The 23,819-nt window shown below is 40.6% G+C and overlaps 1 protein-coding gene across 1 annotated transcript in view; it reads left to right on the top strand.

Moving 5' to 3' along the window:
- LOC117824574 (nesprin-2) overlaps window positions 1-22,494 on the top strand; it is a 113,859-nt gene extending 91,365 nt beyond the window's left edge. Inside the window, 17 exon segments of the mRNA XM_034700107.1 lie at window positions 1,945-2,111; window positions 8,432-8,594; window positions 8,922-9,112; window positions 10,737-10,887; window positions 11,151-11,333; window positions 12,857-12,994; window positions 13,198-13,389; window positions 13,738-14,029; window positions 14,381-14,449; window positions 16,530-16,672; window positions 17,560-17,686; window positions 17,777-17,979; window positions 18,068-18,244; window positions 20,390-20,518; window positions 20,603-20,797; window positions 21,498-21,592; window positions 21,726-22,494. Of these exon segments, the coding sequence (XP_034555998.1) occupies window positions 1,945-2,111; window positions 8,432-8,594; window positions 8,922-9,112; window positions 10,737-10,887; window positions 11,151-11,333; window positions 12,857-12,994; window positions 13,198-13,389; window positions 13,738-14,029; window positions 14,381-14,449; window positions 16,530-16,672; window positions 17,560-17,686; window positions 17,777-17,979; window positions 18,068-18,244; window positions 20,390-20,518; window positions 20,603-20,797; window positions 21,498-21,592; window positions 21,726-21,933 (2,823 nt within the window). The 3' untranslated portion in view covers window positions 21,934-22,494.
- The last annotated feature ends 1,325 nt before the right edge of the window (window positions 22,495-23,819 follow it).

Genomic DNA, 23,819 nt, shown 5'->3' with positions numbered 1-23,819 from the left:
AGTACTTAAGGATTTACAGGACTTAAAATATTACCAGGTTACAGTTTCCATTGCAGGTTCCCTGTAGACGTGTTAATACAGGATACTCAAGTCTTCACAAAAACATTCTGTACTCCCCACCATCAATCCACGACTCCTGTTTGAGTGGCTCTTGTGTAGGTTAACATCCATACATGAGCAACATGGATTATGTTGTTTATAACAGATGGTGGCCTGGAATGGAAAGGGTGCATGGCCTTTGTTCTTACACAACAGTTGTCCTTTCACAGTATGAAAGCCTTTTGTACCTTCCTGTCTCATCATGAAGCAAAGCATGCTTGTTTCGTCAACAGATGATAATTGGTCCGTACGTTGTGGGATGGCTGTTTTGGGACTGTTAGATGGGATGAGTATATTTGAGACAAGTGATTGTCTGTTTTTACCTTTAAGGATTGTTTTAGATGGAGGTACTTCCTGGTGATATACAGACTGCTCCAGGGCATGAAATCAGGTGTTGGGCAGGTTAAATGAAGAGGTCACTGAGAGGGGGGATTTTGATCCTTAATGTGTGATCAGACAAATTGCTGAACAGCGATACCCTTTATTTATTCAGAAGAGTGATCTTTGAGGGGTGACACTCCTGTACAGTGATATTGAGTCAGTGAGACAAGAAAATAAAATGCAGACTAAATGTTTTAAGATCCAAAAGACAGGTTGATGAAAAACATTAAAATCCCCAAACTTTGGGTATATGTGACATGAGAGTTAAGATAAATACAATGTTACAATGTCATTTAGCAGACGCTTTTATCCAAGCGACTTACATACGAGAACAAGAACACACAAGCAAAGATCTAGACAAGAGGAAACAAGCTCAGTAAGAGTAATAAAGTGCTTCAAGTCCATTTGGATGCAGGTACTGCCAAGCAGTGTAAAGGCAATGCACAAAAGTTAATAAGGATTTTTCTATTTTTTTTTTTTAAATGAATTAAGAAGATCAACAATGAAGCAACCAAACAATTTAAGACCTTCCATTATCATCATCAACAATTAACTTGTCATCTCCACAATAATTGCCAAAGTACCAAGTGCTGGGTCACTCCAGAGCTGAACACAGATTCCCAGAGTAGAGCAGGACAGTGTGAGTCAACTGTAGCTGGAAGGCACGATCTGCCACTGGGGACAACAGTGGAGAATAGTCTAGCTAAGTGCATAGTGCTTCCTAAAGAGCTGGGTCTTAAGCTGTCTTTTGAAAGTAGAGAGGAACTCTGCAGATCGAATGGAGTTGGACAATTCATTCCACCATTTAGGGACAACAGAAGAGAAGAGTCGAGCTAGTGATTTTGAGGCCTTATGTGCTGGAAGCACTAGGCGCTTAGATAAAGGTTAAAAAATACAGTGTATAACAGAAAGCTATTCCACTTAAAAAAAACAACAACTATGTTTAATGATTAAATCAAGGAAAATTGATAAACTCTTATGTAAAAAAAAAGGTATAAAAAAGGTCAAAGTGCGCAATGCTGGTCTTGCTTAGCAAATGCACCCAATGTACAGAGTGTGTAGTTTAGCAGTTGCAGGCTTTACTCCTTGGCTCGACTTGGCTGCATCTCTTCTCTCACTCTCTACTCCCCACATGTTCTTTCTCACTGCAGCTGTCCTGTCTAATAAAGGCCAAAAAAGACTCAAAAACAAAGTTACTGACCTCAAGGAGATACTGTATCTTAATCCAGGACTCAGGCACAACAGCCCTCCCAGTTTATGGCTTGACTAAAAGAACATATTAATCTTAGCGTGCAGATTACTTGTAGTATGCTTTCCACATCCATATTATAAGCTGATTAAATAATATGCTGTACATCCACTGCTTAAAGACGTCTGCAAAATAAACATCAGAAATTAGATGAACCCCTAGAGTCCTCTTTTGAATCTAATCTGATTACATTCCTCGATGTCACATTTTCTCAGGACTGCATGGAAGAAATCAACCTGTTCAGTGAGAATAAAAGCCACCTGAAGCAGCTCGGTGAACAGCTGCTGATGGCCAGCGACGAGGCCAAGCAGTCGCAGGTCCACGGCTCGCTGCAGGAGGTCAACCAGCGCTGGCACCACCTCTTCCACCACATCGAAGCCAGGTGAGAACAACCAGGGAGCTAACCAGTAATTGAGTCAACAAATTAAAGCCCTTTCCTCTGTGTGCTTGAATCTATGAAGTGCTTTACAGAGGACCCACAAAGAGAGGAAAGTGTATTCATTTTGTTGTTGAGCAAACACTTCTGAAAGGTAAATTGTGAAAGGGATGATTCCTTGGAAAGCAAAACGAGTGCTTGGATGGTCAATGAGTTCATCTGTGATTTACAAACTTAATTGCATCCCATAATTAGCCCTTCACAGTAAAGCCACTCTAAATTAGAAAGCATCATAATGAACTAAAAGGCTTTGACTGGGCGCCTGTAATTAAACAACAGCTCCAATGTGAACCCATCCACCTGCTGTTGTGTTAGGCATGCTATGCAGCTGTCAGGAGTACATGTCTTCTAATGTACAGACTGTAGGTTAAGCCCCCATGATGGTAAACTAGTACTGCCCCCTGCCCTCTGCTCCCCCTCCTCCACTCAGACAGATGGACAGTCCTGTGTGAAGAAGACGAAGCACACTTCACTACTAGACCATCACGAACAGAAAAAAAAGATGTGCTTAAGTCTCAGACAGTACCATATGTCCTCATGTCAACAATGAGTCCACCCCCTCCTTTTCTAACCCTGTCAGATTGTAGGCTGACATGAGGGAGGGTGGGTTAGGATGGGAGGGGCAGGGTCTGTCGGCATGCATTAGTCGCTGTTTCTTAAAGTGAGGCCCTCTCAAATATTGCATAAGCACATTTGAGGGGGGGATCCCGAACGTGGAGATGTTAACCAAGATGAATAGAAACGACTGTTCATGTGAGGTGAGGGGAAATGAAAAATAAATCACTTTAACACATAAACAATTAAATAATACTATAGAATAGAATATAATGTACTTTATTAATCCCCGAAATGAAAAATTCAGGTGTCAGGCAGATCAAATTATAAAAATCACATAAAACAAGTCATTCAGGTGTCTGTCAGCTCATCTCCCATTGGCTAGAGAGTTCTGAAGCCTAATGGCTGCAGGGATGAATGATTTTCTGTATCTCTCAGTCCTGCAGCGCAGAGAGATGAGCCGTCTACTGCTGCTGTTTCTCTGGTCCACAAAGAAGTTGTGAAGTGGATGATCTGTGTAATTTAGAATGGCCTCTAGCTTCTTCTGTTTGCATCTCTCCACCACAGCCCCCAGTCAGTTATAATACAAAGTAATTAAAACTTTCGGCTGCAATTCTGCAACAATCCTTTATAATAAAATAAATTATCCACTAAAGATTATCTTATTTTTCAAAGTGGGACTCTGTTGCTCTGCACAACAGATTAAGATGCACTTAAGGTAATTTGCATCATTTTGGTCATTCCAGTTGCAGTTATTTAAAGGGAACACAGCTAGCCTTAGACATAAAGCATGACTGCCTCCAGAGATGTTTGGCTAACCAATAAGCAAAATTCCAGAGTAACGCTCCTGTTAATGACAGAAAAAGCATCCTATAGAAATCTAAATTCTAGCTGATTAAAGGCAGTTTTGATTTATTTATTTTGGCTCTGGCTTGACCTTCTCTAACTTGTGAGAAAGTAAGCCTTTCTTCCAAAGCTGGTGGCTTACTTTGTCCTTTTCTTGCTGCTGTTTTTTTTTTTTGTACTTTTGGGTTCTTTATGCCTTTACTCACACGATAGGACTATCATGTAGAAAAGTGAGGGACACTTGGGAGAGAAAGTGGGCAGCAAAGGGCCGATAGCCAGATATGAACACAGGCTGCTTGCTTTGAGTACTACAGCCTCAATATTAGGGGTGCAACGGTACAAGTAACCCACGGTACGTTCCATACCTCGGTATTTGGGCCACGGTAAGGTACATACCTCGGTACCTGTTTTGTGGGTAAAGATAACTTTTTCCTCCCAAAATAATTTCTTCATTTGGCTTGTCAGTAAAAACTGCATTTCACAGTAACTAATTCCAGTATCGCTGGTGTACTGAATAATATAATCATTTTCTTTCAAGTTAACAGTTATTAAACACAACACTTTCAAGTAATAAATTGCCCTTTATTCCTTGACAACTGGTATGAACTATATAGTAGTAAAAAAATATGTATAAAAATGACTACTCAGTGGTCAGTGCAAGGGTTTGTGTTTGAGCCAAATCATTTACAATGGCTTTACGCGCTTCATCATAGAGGTTGGGGATTACAACGTTACTGAAATGTGTACGGCAGGGCACAACATAACGCGGATCGAGCGTTTACATTAAGTGGCGAAACCCCACATCTTCAACCACAGAAAATGGCTGCAAATCTTTAGCAATAAATGCTCCCACTGCACGGGTTATTTTCTTGTGTTTATCTGAAGTGGCACAGTAGGACAGTGTTTGAATTAAAATAAATACAAATCCTCAAATGAGAAGGTGTTTCCAAACTGGTAGTGTATGCTGTATTAGAAGATTCCCCTTTAAACCTGTAACATTTTATTACACTTTTAAAAAATGCAAGCTTCCACTGTGCTGTCAAACATCAAAGTTGGTTTTAACGGTTTTAGTCTATAGCATATATTAATGAACTTGATGTAATGCTATAGTCAAATAATCTAACATTATAGCATACTCTATAATGTACGCAGCCAGCCTTCAGAGCCGGAGCCCTGATTATTCATGTCAAAGTTAAATGAAGGTTGAAAAGAGCACGTGTACAGTGAGGAGCAGCATACTTCTAGAGACAAAGTAAATGTCAGTTGGAGTTTAGTGTCTCAGTAACTCGGGGCCTCCCTGCTGTCTGCTGCACTTTGTTAACTCCGTCCCTCATACATTTATCCTAACTTATCCTACAGCTCTTTTCTGCTCTGTTTCTCTCCATCCACTTTGCTCCTGTCCCGTCCCTCATCAAGGACCCCTGACCGTGTTTGTGTCTTTGTTGGGCCTCCACATGAAGCTGCTGGTCTTTGTTAGGCTGTCAGAGGTAGAGCCGGAGTGAAAGAGAGGGGCAGACAATTTAGTAGAGAAGGATGGTAGTATCTGCGGAGGGGAAGAGTATTTTCTGGACAGGATTTACAGTGACTCTATTATGTCTTCATTACATGGCCGTAAACATGAAGCTACATTAACCACGCATGAAGCGTCCCCTGACAACATACTGTACATTATCCCTGAGCTCTATAGGGTTTGGAACGAATTGAATCTCCTTTCTGCAAACTTAATCCAACACCTGTGCTTTTGTACAAATTCTAACAATACACAGTTTCTATACACTCTTTTTAAGCCACTTTATTGATTGTGAACAGCTGCAAAAGGACTGAGCTTTTGAAGATAGTACAAAGCTAGCTTGGTTAACATTAAAATTTTGAAAGATCTCTTTAAGAAGACAGGTAGTGATAGTACCTTAAAAGTTGTGTTGAATTTATACCAGGATTGGTATCTGACCTGAGGCAGAGCATATATTTTTAATGATACATTCTTCTAAGAAATAATAGGGATGCACGATATCGGATTTTTTGCCGATTACCGATACCGATATTTTTTTCCGCACACCTAATTGCAGAGATCATCAATTCTCCTCTGTATTGGAATTAGTGCACGGTATTATGGTGATACTCTTATCATATTTGTTATATAATATTCATTTCTTGTGCAAAATAAGAAAAATACTTAAAACTTAAAACTGCATTTTTATTTATTACAATTGTTTTCAAACAAAATTCATACAAAAAGATACATTCTACTTAAAACTTGGATGATGCTCTCCCTGAGACAATCATAACAAAACACACAACCAGGGCAAATTTGGCCAATTTCACATTTGACATAGTAAGTAAACCTAACCTCTGTTCACAGGGAACATGTGAAAAGTGCAACTATACAGCAATTAAACCCAAATGAAATCAAATGGTTTACTCTTTGACAGTAAATGTGCCTAAATTATTATTATTATTCTATTCTATTCTATTCTTAATTGGTCAGCTTCATGTACCTTACAGACTTCTGCTTAAATTCAAATTTAACTTAAATCACGAGCCCAACATGTGTGCAGCAGCCCATTATTTTATTTGTTAATTATATGGGCTGATATCAGCGTGTTGGCCGATATCCGATAGTTCATTTTTAAGCCAGTATAGTCCGATACCAATAATTTGCCGATAATATTATGCATCCCTAAGAAATAGATATATCTTACTGTGAAAACACTGTTAGCAATGCTAGCATGACTCAAGTAAACTTCTGTTAATTTCTGTTTTGTACAAATTAGCAAATGTTTGCACGCAAACACTTTTAAAGCAAGATTTAAAACAAGCTTAATAAAATATTACCTCCTATGCTGAACACTTGCATGCTGATCTTCATTGTTTTCATGTTAACAAACTGCTGTTAGCATTTATCTGCTTGAACAGACAGGCCGAACTACAGAATCAGAGCTGTTAGCTTACTCATATACTTAAGCTCTGTTCAGTGTCAAGATGTCATCCAAGCTCAAGATTATGAACAAGAAATTTTGCCTTATAATGTTCAGTCTGACACTGACAAGATTTTAGTATGAATTAGGAGTTGTTTGATTGAAGTTAATTAGGGACAACCTAGCATAAAATGCTAGCTTTGGGTATTTGACAAGCTTTGATCATTTGTACAAAAGTAGACAAAAAAACAACTTCTTGCCAACCATTAAGATATCAAGCCTGTATATGAATTAATCTAAACTAGCCTTCTGAGGCATTAAGCACAGTCTAAAAGGACAAATATTCAGAACCCTCATTGTATTCAACACAAATCAAACCTCATAAGAATAGATCTAAAAGAGCTCTCACACATACACACACTCTCCTCATCTATAGCTGCCCAACGTCCGGCATCTGTTGGGACCCTTTCATGCTTTCTTTAGCCTGCCACTTACACTCACAGCTGTTTGTAGTGCTTATTGTTTTGGTGGAGAGCGTCTCTCTCTTTCCTCTTTCTCTCTCAGCCTCGACAGGCTCTGCTGGACCTCGTCAGGAGAGGAAGGATCAAATGTGGAAATCAGCTCAAACTCTCCAATGGGGCACACTTCAGGCTTTTAGGCCTCCAGAGAGGGCTTTTATTGTCCCAAGCGTTGCTATGACACCAGTCAGTGTGGCGCAGTGTGTGTGTGTGTGTGTGTGTGTGTGTGTGTGTGTGTGTGTGTGTGTGTGTGTGTGTGTGTGTGTGTGTGTGTGTGTGTGTGTGTGTGTGTGTGTGTTGGCAGGGGAGGGGAGGTCCAGAAAGGGGTCAGTTTCCATAGTGAAGTTGAAAGTTTTAGCTTAAGACACCTGAGAATGTTGTAGATTGGTTTCAGTGAATAGTTTCACTTCCTTTCCTATTTTTTTTATTTAACTTTTTTTCTTTTATCTTTTTTTGGCTCTGTTTTCTTTCTTGCTTTGTTTCTTATTTTCATTTATCCGTTGTTAATGTTTATTTTCCATCCTTTTTTATCTTTTCTTTTAGTTTCTATCTTTTTGTCTTCAATACTCTTCATTTTTTTTCATTACCATTGTCTTCTCTATCTTATTTTTTCTTTATTTTAGTCCAAAGATCAGTCATTTACAACCTGACCATCCAAATAATATGACTTCAATACCTTGCAAAAACTAACAAATAAAAACAACAAACTTGTACTCTTGGTTGGTTGTTACCAAAGACTGTATAAATAATGGACATAATATCCATGACGTCACCCATCTGTTCCTGAGCGCTGTTTTGAAGCCAATTGACGGCGGCAGCCATATTGGAAATGCAGAACTCAACCAGGCATAGAGTGACGTAAAGAGGCGGAGTTTGAGCTTCCTAGCCAACAGCTATGTGTTCCTGTCCGGGAGTCAAGTCAGTCATGTCCTTATTTGGACAAAAACTCGTAATCTTAATATCTTCTGATCCGTCGCGTTAAAAAATCATCCCCCGTACAGTGTGTGATGAAAGAGAAACTAGCTACGTAGAGCCAAGCCGTTTTTTGAACCAGACTGTAAACATGTTTATTAATGCTGCAAAGATCGTCTTTTCTGAATTAGTGTCTATGTGGTTTCCGGTGTTTCTGCAGCCAGCCTCAAGTGGATTCTTGATGAATTGCAGTTTATAACACTTCCGCATGGGCTTCATAGTTTGAGACCGGAGGTTGCCGCTTGGTTTTAACCCAACGTAAACAGCTGTTGATGATGAGTCAAAATCAAAAGGGTTGAGCACCACTTGTTTCAATGTGGCTCAACCCTACAAAATGTAAAGATGTTTGAATCATGGCTTATGTAGTATTTACATTGGCATGAGCAGATACCTAAACAGTGTGTGTGTGTATGTCTGTGTGTTTGTGTGTGTTTGTGTGTGTTTGTGTGTTTGTTCTCAGGGTGAAGAAGCTGAAGGAGACCCTGGTGACGGTGCAGCAGCTCGATAAGAACATGAGTAACCTCCGCTCGTGGCTTTCTCGCATCGAGGCAGATCTGTCCCGACCCATCACCTACAGCGTGTGCCACCACCAGGAGATCCAGAAGAGGCTGGCTGAGCAGCAGGTACAAAAAAAACGACATCATATTTTACATTTTTCATTAACACGGAAGAGGTTACCTCTATGTGTGGTGTGCATGTCCCCTCTTTCTGTTTCACTCCTGGTTCTATTTTGTGACAACACTTCATTTAAAATGCATTTCACTTCCTACACTTTGTTTTCCTTGCTCACTGTCACTCCCTCTCACCCGTTGTCTCTCTTTATAATTAATAATTCATATATGTCCTTTGTTTAATTTTGGGAGAGGCCGTCCTGTGTCCGTGCATCTGTTGACTGATGTTGAACAAATGGTTAAACTGCTGCGATGTCTGTCTTGTGTCTGTCCGTCCAGGAGCTGCAGAGGGATATCGAGCAGCACACGGAGGGCGTAGCGTCGGTGCTCAGTCTGTGCGATGTTCTGCTGCGGGACGAGGATGCTGCTGGTGGCACTGAGGCGGAGAGCGACTCTCTGCAGGAGACCAGCCGCAGCCTGGACCAGCGCTGGAGAACCATCTGTGCCCTGGCTCTGGACAGGAGACTCAAGTAGGAACTAAAACACACAAACACACACACACACACTGACAAGTCCTGTATGGTCCTCACATATTTCATTTTAAGTATATCAAGGGCGTTTTCAGATTATCATACGCTGCTTGTTACATGATGTTTTTTGTGTTCTTTTTCTATTCCTCTGCAAACTAATATTACTGTCTAGCTTGATAGAGATGAATGTTAGATAGCTTGTGAAATCAGATTCATCCTGGAATCCATTTTTAGGGTTCTGAGCATTTATTGTGTAGAAAGATGGACAACACATCTCCACCTCCTTATAAAAGTAAGCCAGAATACTGCTCGTGATGGGAGCCGGTATCTTGTGCTAGTGATATAATTTGGAGCCAGAGTCTGTGTGGTAGGGATCAGCTGGTGAAGCCGCTGTGTTGACATTCAGTCCCTTCTACTTCTACTACCAAAACATACTTTTAACATAAATATATAACATAAAAAATCCCTCAGGTCAGTACAGTGTACAGCAGAACAGATTCTTGTGTCAGTTTGAAGGATACACTCAGGGTGATAGAAAGTTCAATGACTCTTGTGTGTTGTTGAGCTTTCCATTGTAATGTTACACCTCTAATTATACCATCAAATAAATAATTAAAACTAAAATTCTCAGGAAAAGGACGCTTGGACATACATGTAAATCAGCACGACAAGAACTACCTGTAATGTCTAAACAAAAGTATGTTTTAATTTCATAGTTTGACCCATGTCCCATCTGTTAACATGGCGGATGCAGGCTTTATGAGCTATACTGTTATTGTTATTGTTATTGTTATTGTTATTGTTATTTTCATTATTTTTATTTTTATTTTTAATTTATTTATTGTATTGCACGTATAAACAAACATTAAGGCTCAATTACAAGAGCCAATTAAATTCGACAATATAACTAACCACTGACTTAAATGACATGTGAATGAAATGTGCAGGAGAAGCCAAAAAAACCCTGATGGGCTCGTCGAGTAACCCTCCTAATAAAAACATTCAACATAAAGAAAAAGCGCTAATGTAGAGCAGAAAATCTGGAAGCAACTGAGGACAAAACATAAGGGTAAAGATGAAGATATTAATTAGAAAAAAAATGATAGGAAAGTGGGGAGAATATGTGTATGTTAATATGTAAAGAAAGACTGTTAGTAATAATTTTATTTAATCTAAAAATGCCTTTTATAACACTAAGGGCTACTTTACAGAGGGATTAAAACACAATAAATAAAATTACACAATAAAATAAATTAAAAAAACAAGCAAAGTACTGTTGCAGTCAGTAGGAGAAGCTCGAAACATTTTGGCTTTGTTTTGGAGAACTGTCACACTGTTCATCTTTTGGTTTAGTCTGGTTTTGAAGTTCTTGTTTACAGTAATAAATAAGTTTCCCGAAACAAGCTGGGTCCATTTTTTTAATCCTCATAAAATAAATTAAACTAGAAAGGTATTTTTTCACTTGTGTGTCATATAAAAAAAAATTACATGTCTGCAAATGATTGATAATGTTACATTTTCAGATCCAGAATCCTGACAAATGTACTCTTTGTTTAGAAAAGCTTTCAGTACTGTAATAGAATAATCTCCTGCAGACTGTAACTCCAGTATTATGTCTCTCTAGGATTGAGGAAACATGGGGACTCTGGTGTAAGTTCCTGGATGACTACTCTCGGTTTGAGGATTGGCTCAAGATGGCTGAACGTACTGCTGCCAGCCCTAACTCTGCAGACGTCCTTTATACGGTCGCCAAGGAGGAGCTCAAGAAGTTTGAGGTCAGTTTTAGGTCGGGAGACACCACAGAGACAAGTGGCTGTGTTTTGTTTCTCAGAGGGAAATTTTCGAGTTTTACAACATTACATTTCATGTGACGGAGTTTATGAAGATAATTCATGTAACGGCGGGGAGAATGTTTTACTGCATTACCATGAAACTTGAAATGTGCTGTATGTGCAAGAAATATTGTTACAGCATTTAGAGTGTGAGTGTTCTCTCACAGTCTCCTGAACCTTCCCTTCTTTCTCCGTCTTCTATCCAGGGTTTTCAAAGGCAGGTTCACGAGCGGCTAACTCAGCTAGAGCTGGTGAATAACCAGTACCGCCGCCTGGCCAGAGAGAACCGCACTGACAGAGCCAGCCAGCTGAAAGCCATGGTCCATGAAGGCAACAGACGCTGGGACACTCTACACCGCAGAGTGGCCTCCATCCTCCGCAGACTCAAGGTACAGTAGAGGAAAAGAGCACACGTACTTACTCTACTTCTTGACATATCTTTTTTTGTGTGTTTGATTGTTGACTGATCTACCAAAACATAAGTATCAGGGATAACAGGGTAAAATGAAAACTTATTACCCTACAAAAAACACAAAACAGAAGACAGAACCATTGGAGTTTTCACACATGCTCAGAACAAAAATTTCCAGGTGAGCTGCATGTGTAAACTCAAGCGTCCAAAATTTCTCCCCCACTTTATCAAGAAGTTTTCTTGAATTAAATTTCCTTTTTCGGTTGAAGGAGATGATGTTCGAACACAGAATTTAAAAGTTTTAGAAAAATTCACCACAATGGGTGAGGATATTTATACCATGGAACTGGTGTTCTGTCAAGTTTTGCTCCTTTTCCAAAAATCAATAGCAGTATAATTTATGTTATGTTGTTTTTTTCAATGCCAAACAGAGATAGATGAACTATAAGAATAAGGCCATCATGTTGTGGTATATCATGAACCTTTAATTTAAGAATTTAGGGGAGGTGACATACTGCTCCTGGTACAGATTCACTCAATATGACTCCACTACTCACTCTATGTCCGTTGTCAGAATAAGGAGAGCATATAACAAAATCTTTGATTAAGGTTTCAGGAGAAGCTCAGATTGATATCCTTTAATTAAGTTCAGTCAGACAACTCAGGTTTACTTAAGATAAAGTTTATTGCAGCATACAGTGTTGTGTATGGCATCGCAGGTGGATGCCGGGGAGGAGGTGGGTACGAAGTTTGCACACAGCACTGAGCAGGACAGCAGGAGCACTTGCAAAGCAGAGCCAGAGACAGGGAAACTTGCAGCTTAAATAGACCGCCAAATGAGGATGATGAGATCAGCTGATGGGAGGATGATGACGTGTCAGTATGAATGAGTGCAGCTCGAGCTGTCTGCCTGAACTAGCTTGCAGGTGGTGCTCCATTGGTGACAAGCGCCCAGGATCCTGACTTTACTCCCTCTATGAGTAGCAGTATTTGATTGAACACTGGTGTGTACCAGGAAGAATGACACACAATTGGATGGGAATAAAAATAATAAAAAGGTAGTGAGAGAGCCTTGTAGTCACTTCTAATCTCCTCTGTGGATACCTTTAATTACTTGTAGCATTAATATAAAGGCAGCAATGGTGTCAAACTCTGCTGCTTCACTTAAAAACAATGAAGAAAAGTAAAGTTTAAACTTTATTTGCAATAATGTACCATGACAGTGGTTAATGAGCATGTGTTTGTAGTTCCCATCCAAAAGGAAAAACTTCATGCTGTGAGAGAAATATGTGAAGAAGTAACTTTGTAAATTGTGTGCATGTGTGAAAGAGGCTCATGTAACATGTTCCAAAAAGCAGGACTGATCCTGAGCATCGTCCAAACTTTATGTTAATTCCCTGTTATTGCTCAACTGTTTTCTGTACATCTAAAAAATTAACATGAAGTACTTTCTTCACTTTTTCCTTACTCATGTCATCTTTGTCTTCTCCTTTCTTTCAGTATTTCACCAGCCAGCGGGAGGACTTTGAAGGCACCAGAGAGAGCATGTTGGTGTGGCTGACAGAGCTCGACCTGCAGCTCACTAACGTAGAACACTTCTCAGAGAGCGACGTTCATCAAAAGATACTACAGCTCAACGTGAGGATGCAGTCTGACTAAATATCTGTCAGGCTCACTGTGTGGGGGGAAAAAGCAAACAAACACCTCAGTCATAATTTAGTTTTTGACTCTTTTTTCAGTCCTTCGTTGCCACATTTGACTCCTCTTGGTTTTCTGAAACATTCCTCTCATTTCCCTGGCTCAGTCTCTGCTCATCCGATCATGTAACCGCCTCTCCACAGAGTTTCCAGAAGGAGATCACCCTGAACACAGAGCGTATTGACGGACTGATAGTGTTTGGAGAGGGTCTGATCCAGAAGAGTTCACCGCAGGATGCAGCGCTGATAGAGGACGAGCTGGAGGAGCTGCACTCATACTGCCAGGAGGTTTTCAGCAGACTGGTGCGCTTCCACCAGCGTCTGAGCCAACCCCCGGTGAGTTGGAACGCACACACACACACTACACCCATTGTTCCATTCCTAACTTGATTTACACCGTTCATTTCAAGTGAGCATGATCCTTTTTATGATCTGTTTAACTGAATTTATGTTGGAATTTATAATGTTTCTCTTTGCTTTTTTACACTTAATGCCTTAAAAAATGTGGTTTATCAACATTTAGTTACAGGGGTTTGCAAACCAGAAAAACCTTGCCTCAGAATCTCAAACTAGTCCTACCTTGCAAAACCTTTAAAATTCCTCATTAGAATCTTCAAATTGGATCCAAAACTCACTTTGAGCAGACTCAAGTCTCGTTATGATACGATTATTCTCTCACTTTAGATAATCAAAGAAGAACCAGAGCTCTCCAGCACCACCTTCTCCTTGGAGTCGAGCTTGGAGCTGATTGGTCGACCATGGCTGGGGCGTAGCCAAGGAAGCCTCTTTGCCACGCCCACGCACCTGCTGGCCAGTCCGCTAGAGCGTTCAGGGCGGGAGACCCCCGTGAGCGTGGACTCCCTTCCGCTTGAGTGGGACCACACCGGGGATGTGGGCGGGTCATCAACGCATGAGGACGACGAGGAGGCTGAGGACGACGACGAGGAGGGGAGGACTTATTTCAGTGCACTCTCAGGTAGATTTCGTACAATTTTCCCTGGATCATCCTTTACTTTACTCTGACTTTTGATCAAATGCTGCAAATAGAACCAGCACATGAAGGGAGATAAGAAACACCCGACATTACAGTACAGCTCCGGACTGAGACATTATCCCTCCATTTGACCTCATATTAAAAGGATGTTTGCTTATGCTGACACCTTACAACATTGCCTGTTAATATCATTTTCATTAGTCATTGTATCTGGTGAAAATGTCATCATATACGACTGATTTAAAAGGATTTCAAAGGGTTTCCTACGTCAATTAATACAAAATAATAACACAAACATCCCTCCACCTTTGGTCTGAACACATCTCTTTCCAGAGGTGGAATTGATGGAGAGCCTGGAGGAGTTTGTCGAGGCCCGGGAGGCCCTACGAGCCTCCTCACTGGGTAGGCAAAAAAAGAACAATCTTCCCTCCAATCTGCTCTTCATGGTGAAAGAGATTCTGTTCAACTCCTCCCAGCAAATCATGTATCTCTTAATATGCAGTCACTACTGCTTTGCTTCCTGCAACTGCAGAATCCTTCAATCCAAAGCAAACCTTTGATTATCTTCTTCTGCCAACACATCTTTGTTTCACAGGGCTGAACTTTCAAACTACTCTAATCAGCATTTCAGGAGGTGTTAATTAAAGGTTCAACTCTGCAAATAGCAAATGTTCAGACTCTACTTTGTGCTTATTGGTTTGGGGTGTTTGGGTTGTTTAATTAACATAGACTGAATAAAACATGAACGTATTCTCAGTGACAGCACCCATTGTTTTATGAAGAGGCATTATGAAGCCCAAACATGGCGGCTGTTAACTTCTGACTCAAGCAGAGAGGTGGAGTTGAGGCTAAAGCCTAAAGAGACTAAATCTATTTCTGTACCTGACTGTAAACATGTTTTTTTTATGCTGTATAAAGGGGTGTTTCTATATGGGCTCTAACATCCGGGACTGAAAAAGGCTAATGCAGAAATGCAAAAAACTGCAGTTCCTTGAGTGTCCACTTGAGACTGGCTGCAAAAGCCAAGACATCCCCATTAAAACCCATGTTAAGATGCTCATTTCAACATTAGAAATAAATTACAGCCTGGTACTATTTTTGTTTTTGGTATGTATTTTTTTTTGTTTATACTTTTTTTAAAGCTTAGAGTTAAACATACATTTGCATAATTTGTCACGTGGCTGAACTGACGGACAGGTGGGCGTGTTGTAGCTGTTTGCCAGGATGCAAACAGCTCACCTCAACTCCACCTCCATGTCTGTGTTAGTTAGATAGAAAGTAAGCTTGTGTCGGCATTTCCAATATGGCGGCCATCATTATGTGGCTTTAAACTACTATTCAGTAACCAAAAGGTGATGTCTCTGAGACCACGTCCATGTTTTATACAGTCATGTTTTAGACAGCCTTTTAGACAGTGGACACTGGAGGTACTTCAGTCTTTGACACTTTAGCACTGGCTTCATGTTTTACCCCCAAGGTTGTTGCTTGGTAAAAAATAACACTTTTTTGGGGTCAAGTTTGTCTCTTTTTATCAACGTTTCTCAAAGGATGTTTATTTCATTTTCATCGCACAGATTTGCATTCTGTCCTACTATCGTTTTCCCCACCAAAACTCCCTTCTTTTATTCCCCAAACTTTTTTATTATTGTGCTAATAACAACTTTCATCCTCCTCAGACATGCTGTCTTTTTTTTTTTCATGACTCATCTTGTAAAACTAAACTCCTTCTTATCGACATTTAGCTCTTTGTTTTATTGCTCTTTGGTTTGTTGAATCCGCTCCTCCATTAATTTCCATACTAAGCTATCATTACCAAAATGAGCCAGACCTTTTCTGGAAAGATCAGCTGCTTATACTCAATTCTTCAATGTGCATCTTTTCTGTTTCATTTATAGGACAATCTGATTACTCTTAACCTTTTCTTCACAATATTTCAGCTTGAGATCTATAAAAGATGCTGCTGAATAAACTGATTCTAAAGTTTCAGATGCTGCTCGTTTTACTTGGTGATAGTACTATAATCTCTCTCTCCCTAAACTCAAGTGTGAAATATGGCTCTTGGGGAATTCTGGTTTTTGGTGTAACATGATTTTTTGCAGCACTTTCTCATCCCTGATCACAACCCAGGTTCTTTCAGGGTCTGTTTCATAAGTTGTTCCACATGCTGTAACCTCAATGAGTCACATTTTGACCCTGATGTTTCTATTTTTCAAATTTAGAGCTGAATTTAAGCATAAAATTTGTAATTGGAGTATTTTCTCCAAAACCAGAATGTCAGACGAGGGAGCATTCACAACCAAAAGTTTTTAACTAATGTTTTGATGTCTTACTCTCCAGGTTCTGATTAATTTTCAGTGATAAAGTCAATGCAAACAAAAAGCTTAGAAGAGAAACACCTTTAGATCAACTGACTTGGGATAGGCCGATGTCTTTTTGTATGAACTTGTGACGTTTAACTCTTCTTCTGGTTGGTTTGTTTCAGCTTCCAGCAGGTCTCTGACGGCACTCGAGTCTCCAAGATGGCGCTCACAGGGAGACGCAGGAACACCACCACTCCAGATGGACCCAGAGGGCCACACAGAGGCTCCACCCACCATGACTAGCACGCCGCTGAAGCCCGGATATGTAAGTTTAGAAAAGTAAACTGAGCAGTGTTGGGCAAGTTACTGAGAGTTAGCAACAGGTTACAATAACCGGTTCCTACTATCAAAAAAGGAACTGAAGTACTGAACATTATAAAGTGATGAGTTACCAATGTCTACGATACTGTACATTACAAAAGTTCAAAGTCAAAGTTTAAAGTCTTCTTTATTGTCAAAAACTGCAGTATGCACCAGACATACAGAGGATTTGATATTACATTTCTCTCTCAGACCCTAGCAACAACAACAACAGATAAACATAGGAAAGCTAGAAAAAGATAAGCTAAAATTAAAAAGATTAAGCTAATAAAAATAATAAAATACAGTTTAAAACAAGTGTAGTGCAATTTAAAATCAAAGTGAGTGTGCGTTTCAGTCCTGAGGATGGCAGGCCTCAGCGTTGATTTGGGGGTCAGTGACCGGGTTAAGTCTGTGAAGGGGGCATTATGGGAAAAGGGGGCAAAACAGGGAGAGAGTTCAGCATCCTGACTGCCTGGTGGATAAAACTGTCCCTCAGTCTGCTGGTTCTGGCCCTGACACTGCGTAATCTCCTTCCTGATGGCAACAGGCTGAAGAGGCTGTGAGACGGGTGGAAGGGGTCGCCTGCTATGTGCAGGGCTTTTCGGATGAGGCGGGAAGGTGCGCATGATGGGGACAGGAGCTCTAGCTTGCAGAGAAAGTAGAGGCACTGACGTGCCTTCTTGGTCAGGGATGCGGTGTTGGTGGTCTAGGTGGTTCAGCTGCAGCTCTGTGTGTTTGTAGTCACTGTCCTGTCGTTGTACATATCTAGAAAAAGGTTCAGGAGCTTCATCGTTGATGTGTTTGTGTCTCTAGCTGTCAGTGCTAACAGCGTATTTTTTGTGTCTCCAGCTGCGTCTCATGTCTCAGTGCAGCGGCAGTATCGAGAACATCAAACGAGTCTCTCTGATCCTGGATGACGAGGAGCAGCCAGAGGAGCTCGGCCTGACGGGGCTGACCGCCTCGGATAAACAGTCAGGTAAGAGGCGCTAGTATTGAGAAGCTGTTAACCCTGTGGACTGACATATTCCTGCTAGTGAATCATCGTGAAATGTCTTCTCTCTCTCAGGTGTGATTGAACGCTGGGAGCTACTCAAAGCTCAGTCCAGGAGCGACCTGCACGCCGACTCTCAGGAGCCTCAGCAGCTCACTTCTGACCTCGATGACATCACTTCCTGGTTAGAAAGTGTGATCCCGCACCTAGAGCACCTCCAGCAGTCCGAGCCTGCAGTCAGCATCGAGGAGATGGCAGCCCGAGCCAAAGAACTGAAGGTGACACTTCAGAGACCAAATACAACAGATCTGATGACATGTAGTGACTGTTCTTCTGTGCTTTAATTCATGGATGTTCTTCTCGCAGGAGATGCAGAAGACGTTCACTCACTACAAGTCCATCATGCTGTCTGTGAACCTGCAAGCTCAGGACGCTCCAGAGCTTCAGGAGAGACTAGGCAGCATGAACAGAGACTGGAGCCGAGCGTGTACAGGACTGCAGGAGTGGGACACTGGTCTGAGGAAGACTCTGATACGCTGCCAGGTAAGGAGCCATTAATGTTTGACTGTACAATATGTCCTCTGATTATAACTGATGGTAGATTTCTCTGTTCACTTAATGCCTATAAAGACTTGCAAAGCATGCTGGATACACAGTGGGGCGTACCAGTCTAGCACCACTTTTTTTTAAAGCTAGAAAGAGGGACAGGAAATGTGGGGTGTAGAGAGTGGGGGGAGACATCCAGCAAATGGTAGAGGCCATGACGAGGACTATAGTAACAGGGACGTGCCTGCTAGGCCAAAAACGCCCTTATTTGATTTTTGAAATGGAATTTACAGTTTCTAATCCTTGTTTCAGCCCTTTTTGAAATTTCTACGAAAAACAGTGCCACCAAAAATAAAGCTAAGACATGTTTTATATTCTTCAGACCCATATTTAGCAGTTAGGTTACTGAAGAACCCTGAAATTCAGCCTGTTATAGCAAACACATAGCTGTGAACTAACTACAGTGCTTACATTTAATCATCTGTACATTATATTGTGATGGTGTTAAATGATGCTGCCGGAGTGTTTTCTTTTTTTTTCACAACTTATTTTATTGAGTTTTGAAACATACAGATATATGTTTGACGCGTTCTTCAGTAAAATAAGAGTAGTTCTAAGTAAAAGAAACAAAACAAAAAAAAAAACAAGAAAGGAGACAACTAGAACACAACACAAACTAAGCTTGGCCGTTCAACGAGTAACACAAAGAAATAAACAGTACGTATTTGAGGTAACTATAGCGCTTTATACAGAAGGGTAATAGAACGACAAAGGAAGGAAAACAGGTCAAGTATGAAAACGAGTAACACACATACAAGAATATGTAGGGACATACACATACTTGAGGGATGTACACATACCACTATCACAGCATTCAGCAAGAGAAGAAACAAATACAATGTAATAAATAAAATAAAAAGGTACAAAAACCCTGGTGTAATCATACACATTATGAGTCATCCAGTAAGTGCAGACCCTTAACATATTCAAAGAAAGTGCGCCATGTTTTATGAAACCTTTTGGTTGAACCTTTTGTTAGACATCTCAGCTTCTCCATTTTAAGAAAGTATAGAACATCTTTGAGACATGCAAAGTGAGAGGGAGGAGTGGGTGATCTCCAATGCAGCAAAATCTGCCATCTTGCTAGGAGTGTCACAAATGCCACCAGATCTACCTTATATTTTGGAAGCTGTAGGTTAAGAGAAGGGATGCCAAAACAAGCTGGAATAGCAGATAGTCTGACGTTGACCTCTAGGCTTTTAGAAATTGTTTGGAAGACCTCTGTCTAAAACACAACTAGGGAAGGGCAGGACCAAAACATGTGACTGTATGATGCTGGCGCTTGATGGCACCTGTCACAGGTGGGATCAACATTTCCATAGATTTTTGCCAATCTGACTATAGTGAAATGTGTGCTGCCGGAGTAATTTGACTCAATGCCTGCATTTTCCACGTCACACTTTCTCATATTGAATGTTAATTTATTAAAAACATTTGACCTCCAGAGATATTGCTGTTGCAGAATTTGCTGAGTCATGATTTTTAGCTCGCCTAAACAGTGACTGGCATAAAAACTGGAGGAAATGTAATAAGATCAGCTTTAACCCTTAACATGTAGGGATGCGTTGTATTTATACGTAGGTGAATATTCTTATATAAGTACAGTATGAGTCTATTCATATATGTTTTTCCTTTTCTTGATTTTTCTTTGTTCTCTGTTCTTTTGTTCTTCTCTTTTGTTAATAGAGATCTTGGGATGGGGATGAGGGTGGGAGGGTCGGTCGCCGTGGATTGAGGGAGTGGAAAGGGATTATGTTAAGAAGTAGCTATACACAGATATAGATATGTCCCCCTGATTACTCATGATGGAATTTGAAGTGTCACAATGTTAACTCAAACATGAATTTCATAAATGTATATACTGACTAAAACAATAAAAAAAATATTTCATCACAAAAAAAACAACTTTATTGTCCTTGAGGGGAAATTTGTCCTGCGCAACAGAGCAAAAGAAAGCTCTGTACAGCTTTAGGTGCCATAAAGTTGTACACAAAACAATGTATTCAACAATACTTTCAGTGTAAGTCCATCATAAAAAGTATGATGAAAATAAATAAATGACCTCTTTCCTTCTCCAAACAGGAGTTCCATGAAAGCCTCCACTCTCTGCTGCTGTGGCTGGCCCACGCTGAGAGCCGACGCTACGCCATCGACATCAGTAACCCAGACACACCCGTCAGCACACTGCGACAACACCGCAGCACGCTCACAGTAAGCACATAATCACATGATGTCAATCATCCCCCTCCAGGATGCCAGGATAGATGGTCTCATTCTGTTTTTTGTGTTTTGCAGGATCTGCAGGCAGAGCTGCGGTGCAGGCAGACTCAGCAGGCCTCCCTGCAGGCTCTGTGGTCTCAGCTGCAGCCGGAGGAGGATGAGGCCGAGGAGAGCGAAGAGGCTCGGGAGAAGCTTCACGTGACAGGGAGCAAACTGAAGCTGCTGCTGAAGCAGGTGGAGCAGGACCTCAGCTCCCTGCCAAAAAGACAGGTGAGAGTCTAAATGATCAAGGAAAAGTGCCTAATGCTTCCAGCACATAAGGCCTCAAAATCACTATATAGACTCTTATCTTCTGTTGTCCCTAAATGGTGGAATGAATTGGCCAACTCCATTCAATCTGCAGAGTCCCTCTCTACCTTCAAAAGACAGCTAAAGACCCAGCTCTTTAGGAAGCACCATGCACTTAGCTAGACTGTTCTCCACTGTTGTCCCCAGTGGCAGATCATGTCTTCCGGCTACAGTTGACTCTCACTGTCCTGCTCTACTCTGGGAATCTGTGTTCAGCTCTTGAGTGACCCAGCACTTGGTACTTTGGTCATTATTGTGGTGAGGTTAATTGTTGATGAAGATAATGGAAGGTCTTAAATGGTTTGGTTGCTTCATTGTAGATGTTCCTTATTTTATTATTATAACAAACAAAAATAAAATGTCCTTACTTACTTTTGTGCATTGCCTTTACACTGCTTGGCAGCACCCAAATTGACTTGTTACTCGTACTGATCTTGTTTCCTCTTGTCTAGATCTTTGCTTGTGTTCTTGTTCTCGTATGTACAGCGCTTTGGATAAAGCGTCTGCTAAATGACATTGTAACATTGTAACATTGTCAGGTTTAAACATTTCTAAAAGATGCTTTAAAGAACAAGAGTGAGAACGGTTGAATCAATATGTAATTAATTTTTCTTTGACTCAGGAATGTGAACCTGCTGCAGACGTTGAGGGCCAAAGCGCCTGTGCAGACTCCTCCCAGGCCCTGACAAAGTCAAAGAAAGGCTCCTCTACTCAAAGGTATGCAGACAGACGGCAGTATTTCATGAATCTGTATTTATGAATGTCACAATTTCTTTTCAAGCACTTCACAGGCTTGGTTGATTTAATTAACTTAGGTCCTCATCACTCTTCTGTCTCATTTGACTTCCAGAGAGAGGAGAGACTCGTCCCCGCCTCGCTCCTTCTTCTACCGGGTCCTCCGTGCCGCCTTCCCTCTCCACCTCCTCCTGCTGTTCCTCCTGCTCCTCCCCTGTCTGATCCCCCTGTCAGAGAGCGACCCCACCTGTAGCACGACCAACAACTTCGCCCGCTCTTTCTACCCCATGTTACACTACACCAACGGCCCCCCGCCCACATGAGGAGGATGTATGTTGGGAATAAGAGAAAGACATTTATTCAGTACACACTGAAGCCACCTTTTTGTTACACAGAACAACCATTCTAACATATAAAGAGATATGTTGAGCTTATTTTAAATGAAATCCAAAGTGCAGAAATTGCTTATAATATAAATTCTTCTAAATTTGATTTTTAAAAATATTTATTTATTTGATAATTGAAACCATTTGAGTGCATTTTTAATGAGAAAAATCCCTTATGTGAAGAAATAAGGCAGATAGTTTAATAATGCCAAGATGTAAGCGCTGATCAATCAGTCTGCCCTTGTAGAGTCACACCCTTGAAACTTCTGGAATTTGATTGTATGTAAAGATGGACGGCGTGTCTCAACCTCCTCAAGTTGTACAAAAGTGAAGCCAAAAAAGCCCCCATGGCAGGCGCTGGCATCGTGCAAGGCCAATTCGTTTTTATGAAACACACTTTTGACTAGGGTTGTAACGATTCATCCACTACATCGATGTATCGATTTATATTCCTACGATCCGACTACATCGATCTGTGCTCGGCAAGTTTGTTTATATCCATAATTAATTTATACCCGATTCCCTTACAAGAAACAACAGGAATCTAGGTGTTTATTTCACAGTCACACTGGTTTAATTTTTGGCTGAAAAGTTACTGAATCGATTTCAAGTCACTGAATCGTTTCTGATCGTATCGTTCTAAATGAACCAATATCGTCCTTTAATCGTATCGGCAACCAGAAATCGTGAATAGAATCGGTGTTAAAAAGAATCGTTACACCCCTACTTTCAACTTCACAATAAATCATCAGAGATCCTGAAAGTCGATACAGTCCACAGCAGAACAGATCGTGGTCGTCAGAAGCAGACTCTCGTGGTTTAGGAGGGTTTAACAGAGCTGTCAATCACACCATCAAATAACCGCAGAAACTTTGCAGAAAACAAAGAAAAATCAAACATGACTCAGCATGATCAAAAGTAACTCTAGTAACAGACGCCATGTTTGAGGAAAAAATGTTTGACATGTAATTTGATTTTACAGTTTGACCCATATCCCATCTGTTTACATTGAGGAGGCGGTCTTTAAGGACTTTACCGCTGCATAATTTTGCTTCACTTTTGGGGCACTGTTGTGGCTTTCATCATTTTATATAGCTGGTGTTCCGGTGGTGTAAGGCAGAATACCTTCGTTTAAAGATCAAGCAACTTCACAAAAGAGGAAAACTAAAAGATATTTCTTCTTCCTAGACTTTCAGCTTCAAGTCTGATATGATGATGATGATTGGATTTTTGTACATAGTTCATATTCAGAAAGCTCTCCTGCCATGGTCATTATTTGTACACTGTTTCATCAACTGTTGACATTTCATTTTCTGTACTCTGACCCTGCTAACAAAGCATGTCTGATCTATTATTGTGTTGGACAATAACAGAGTATTTTTCCAACAGAAGACACTGGTTGAGTTTGAATGTAACTTTTATAAGGCCAACAGTACAAAGATGTGTGTAAGGTTACGACAGAGCAGTTTTCTACAGAGTTGTATATTTTTTTAGATTCTTTTTGTCTGGAGTAGATTATGAACAGCCTATCACTGCACTGCTGAAACACTGCATGTAGATTTAGCAGGATGATGTATATGTACAGAGTGTAATAATATAATGCTTATTTATGACATCAAACAGTGGATTTATGCTCCTTATTTTCTGGTAGTAAACACTGACTGTCTTTACTCCTTTGACTCCAAGCATTTCTTTTACTTCGCAAACACTGATGATGAACAACGAGTGAATCTTCAAACAAATTCATGACACCACGTCTGTAGTGTGCTAGTTAAAAAAGACATGCTCACACTGAGACTTCAATGTTGCACCTTCCTCAGTGC

This window comes from Notolabrus celidotus, chromosome 13 (assembly GCF_009762535.1).
Source record: "Notolabrus celidotus isolate fNotCel1 chromosome 13, fNotCel1.pri, whole genome shotgun sequence".
NCBI classification, from domain to species: domain Eukaryota; kingdom Metazoa; phylum Chordata; class Actinopteri; order Labriformes; family Labridae; genus Notolabrus; species Notolabrus celidotus.
Note: the sequence above shows the minus strand (reverse complement) of the source record. Positions and strands in the feature narration are given on the sequence as shown.